General features: G+C 37.7%; 1 protein-coding gene across 1 annotated transcript; it reads left to right on the forward strand.

Moving 5' to 3' along the window:
- Positions 1–393: 393 nt before the first annotated feature.
- On the forward strand, positions 394–2,347 carry LOC141391294 (uncharacterized). The gene has a single exon (XM_073964205.1). It carries the CDS (start codon positions 545–547, stop codon positions 2,201–2,203), a length of 1,659 nt encoding a protein of 552 aa, XP_073820306.1. The 5' UTR covers positions 394–544; the 3' UTR covers positions 2,204–2,347.
- The last annotated feature ends 726 nt before the right edge of the window (positions 2,348–3,073 follow it).

The following is a 3,073-nucleotide window of genomic DNA, read 5'->3' on the forward strand; positions in this document are numbered from 1 at the left end:
GATGGACTTTATCTATACCAATCGCGACTCTTGTGAGAACCTTCTGTATTAGGAGGACGTGGACCTCTAATAATCCTCCTGTACTAGCCGGACTTTATATCAGCTCTTCCTGACTTTACGTAATAAGTCCGAAGCTTTGAAAATGTATTTTTTTTTTTTCGAGTGTATAACGCAATACAATGTAAATGCATTTATAGTTTCGAAATACTCTTCTTATCAGCAGCATTCGAGTAATCGAGCTTCAGATTGAGAATGCAATAATAAACAGACTGCTTTCTACACGCTGACGGATGGTATTACTCAGAGTACAAAGTGTCAGAGCTTGGTTACAAATTGTTGATATTCAGAATGCAAGAAAAAATTGAGTATTATTGTTTTCAACTCATTTCAGTTTAATACGATTTGTTGTGGGAGCATAACCACAATCAGTTTAGTTCGGGTTATTAAAAAGTTATAAATAAACGACAACAGAACAGCACACAAAGCAAAGCCAAACAAAGAAATCGCAAAAAACAAAGAACGATCATCAAAATAAACAAATCGAATGCTGTTGAAGATAAGAACGACGAAGAAAATGCCGGTATTGTGGAAATGTTTGCTGTGTCTGTGCCTGTTGCTGTCCGAAATGAATGACAAAGTCGGGGGCACTACGGTGGATTTGCAGAAAACTTGTCCCACCACAAGTTCTACAACATGTTTGCTCAAGAATTTAACCGATTCCTATGAAGATTCTCTGAAGCTGGATACAAGTGCCGCCATGCCAGCATTACAAGTACTGGTTGTACAAAATTCCGCTTTGAGGCGTATACCCTCCCAGCTTTTGGAGGTAATGCCCAATTTACAAAAAATATTAATGTTCAGCTGTGGCTTGAATAATCTCAATGAAAAAGATTTCACTGGACTCAGGCATTTAAAGGTTTTAACCCTGGAGGATAATTCGATTTTCACAATTGGCAAAAATGTCTTCCAGCCGGTAGGTGAGACTCTCGAAGAGTTGCAGCTACGCTCCAATCGCATACACATTTTAAATCGCCAGACATTTGGGGGTTTAAAGCAGCTTAAATATCTGGATGTGTCTTACAACAACATAATAAGCCTGCAGGGTGGTGTATTTGATGATCTACCAAATTTGGAACATTTGGATATGAGTCACAACAATTTGGAGGCCATCGATGGCCAGACCTTGGCTAAAAATCTCAAACTTATCACCCTCAATTTGAGTGATAATAAAATTTCCGTCTTCGAACCAAATTCCTTGATGCATTTTGAACATTTAAGAATGTTGGATTTAAGTAACACCCTCCTCGAAGAGATCTACCTAAAATCTGTAGATCTGCTACAAATTTCAAATAGTGGCCTAAAAAATTGTAACATCAATGGCGGAGTCTTACGTCTTGTGGCAGCTAATAATTCATTAAGTGGCATTAAAATAACCAACAAATTACAGGTCCAAGAAATCTACATACAAGGCAATCATTTGGAATCGTTGGATGATTTTCAGGGTATGCTGAATTTACGTACATTGGATATATCGCATAATCACATAAGTCGTTTGACCTCGTTAAGATCCTCCGCAATTTATTTACACTTGCCAAATTTGGAACATCTCAACTTAGCCAATAATCGTTTAAGAGATCTCAGCCCAAATGATTTTCTTATGATGTCGAAACTCCACAGCTTAGATCTGTCACACAATCACCTACTGCAATTACCCCCGACACTTTTAAAACCGTTAATAGATCTACAACATCTCTTTGTGGATAATAATTATTTAGTTGAATTCAATTGTACGCAGATAAAACAACAAAATACTAATTTACAACAAATAAGTTTGGATCAAAATGATTGGGAGGATGAATATCAAGGAAATCTGCTACTACTGCTGCAAAAACAAAATATCACCGTGACAACAAGACACAAGTCGGACGATAATGTGGAGTTTGAAAGTTACAATACTCCTTCTCAGCAGTCACTCGATCGTCTGGAACGTTATGAAAAACAACAATTGATTGGTGTCTCCGGCATTCATCCTTATTGGACTTTGCGGGACGTTCTAGCCCTCCTCACCCTGCTACTGGTTTTATTGATATTGTTATTGCAATTTTTCCGTATTCTTCAAGAAGAACAATGTTGTCGCCGTCGATTTTTTCAGCGTGACCATGAGGCCGAACAGCCGTTAGTTCATAATAGTTCGGTATTATAGGGTAGTCGAGGACTTTTTTATCTAACAAATTCTAAAACTCAAAATTAATAGGCATATTTTTAAAATATAGAAAGTCAAACTTTTAGTATATAACAACAGAGACAACTCATTATTTTTACATCAATAAAAAACAATCTACCCATACCAGTCACACAACTCTTTGTTTACATAGTTCGGTAAAAAATATGCTCACAATGGAGTTTAATGATTTTTCCTAAATTCCGTAAGTTGTTCTGCTAATGACCACAACATTAAAACAACACCGGGAGAATCACAAACGTTTATAAATTATATTCTTCCCCTAACCAGATGTTAAAAAGAATTTGATTTTCTTTGGTTTGGTGTCAATAAAAAAGTCGGAGATAAAACTCGCCAAAATTGCTTTCAGTTTTTTTCATAAGAAACCAGAACTTTTTATACCCTCAGCATTTTTGCTAACGAGGGTATATAAACTTTCATACGGGCAAAATGTGCCTCATCGAAATAATTGTTTTAGACCCGAAGTATGTTTGGACGAAATCTGTTTCAGACAATTTGCTGCTGCTTTAGCCATGTCGGTCCGTATGTCGGGCTGGCTGACTGGAGCGCACGATAACTCTCGAACGGATCAACCGATTAGGTCCAAAATTTGGCTTTCGTAATATTGTGCCCAAACTTAGTTAAAGTTCGAAGATGGGCTATATCGGTCCGGTACCTCCCCCACAAAAGTTCGAAAATGTTCGGAAAATTTGTGCCTACGATAACTCTTGAAGGTATTAACCGATTTGGTCCATACTGTGCACATCGTGAAATTGCTACCAGACTTAGATGAGGTTCCAACGTGGACTCCATCAGTCCACTCCTTCGGGTACCTCCCACACAAAATTTCGG

Source organism: Musca autumnalis, unplaced genomic scaffold (genome assembly GCF_047663935.1).
Source record: "Musca autumnalis isolate F117 unplaced genomic scaffold, ASM4766393v1 scaffold_1, whole genome shotgun sequence".
NCBI classification, from domain to species: domain Eukaryota; kingdom Metazoa; phylum Arthropoda; class Insecta; order Diptera; family Muscidae; genus Musca; species Musca autumnalis.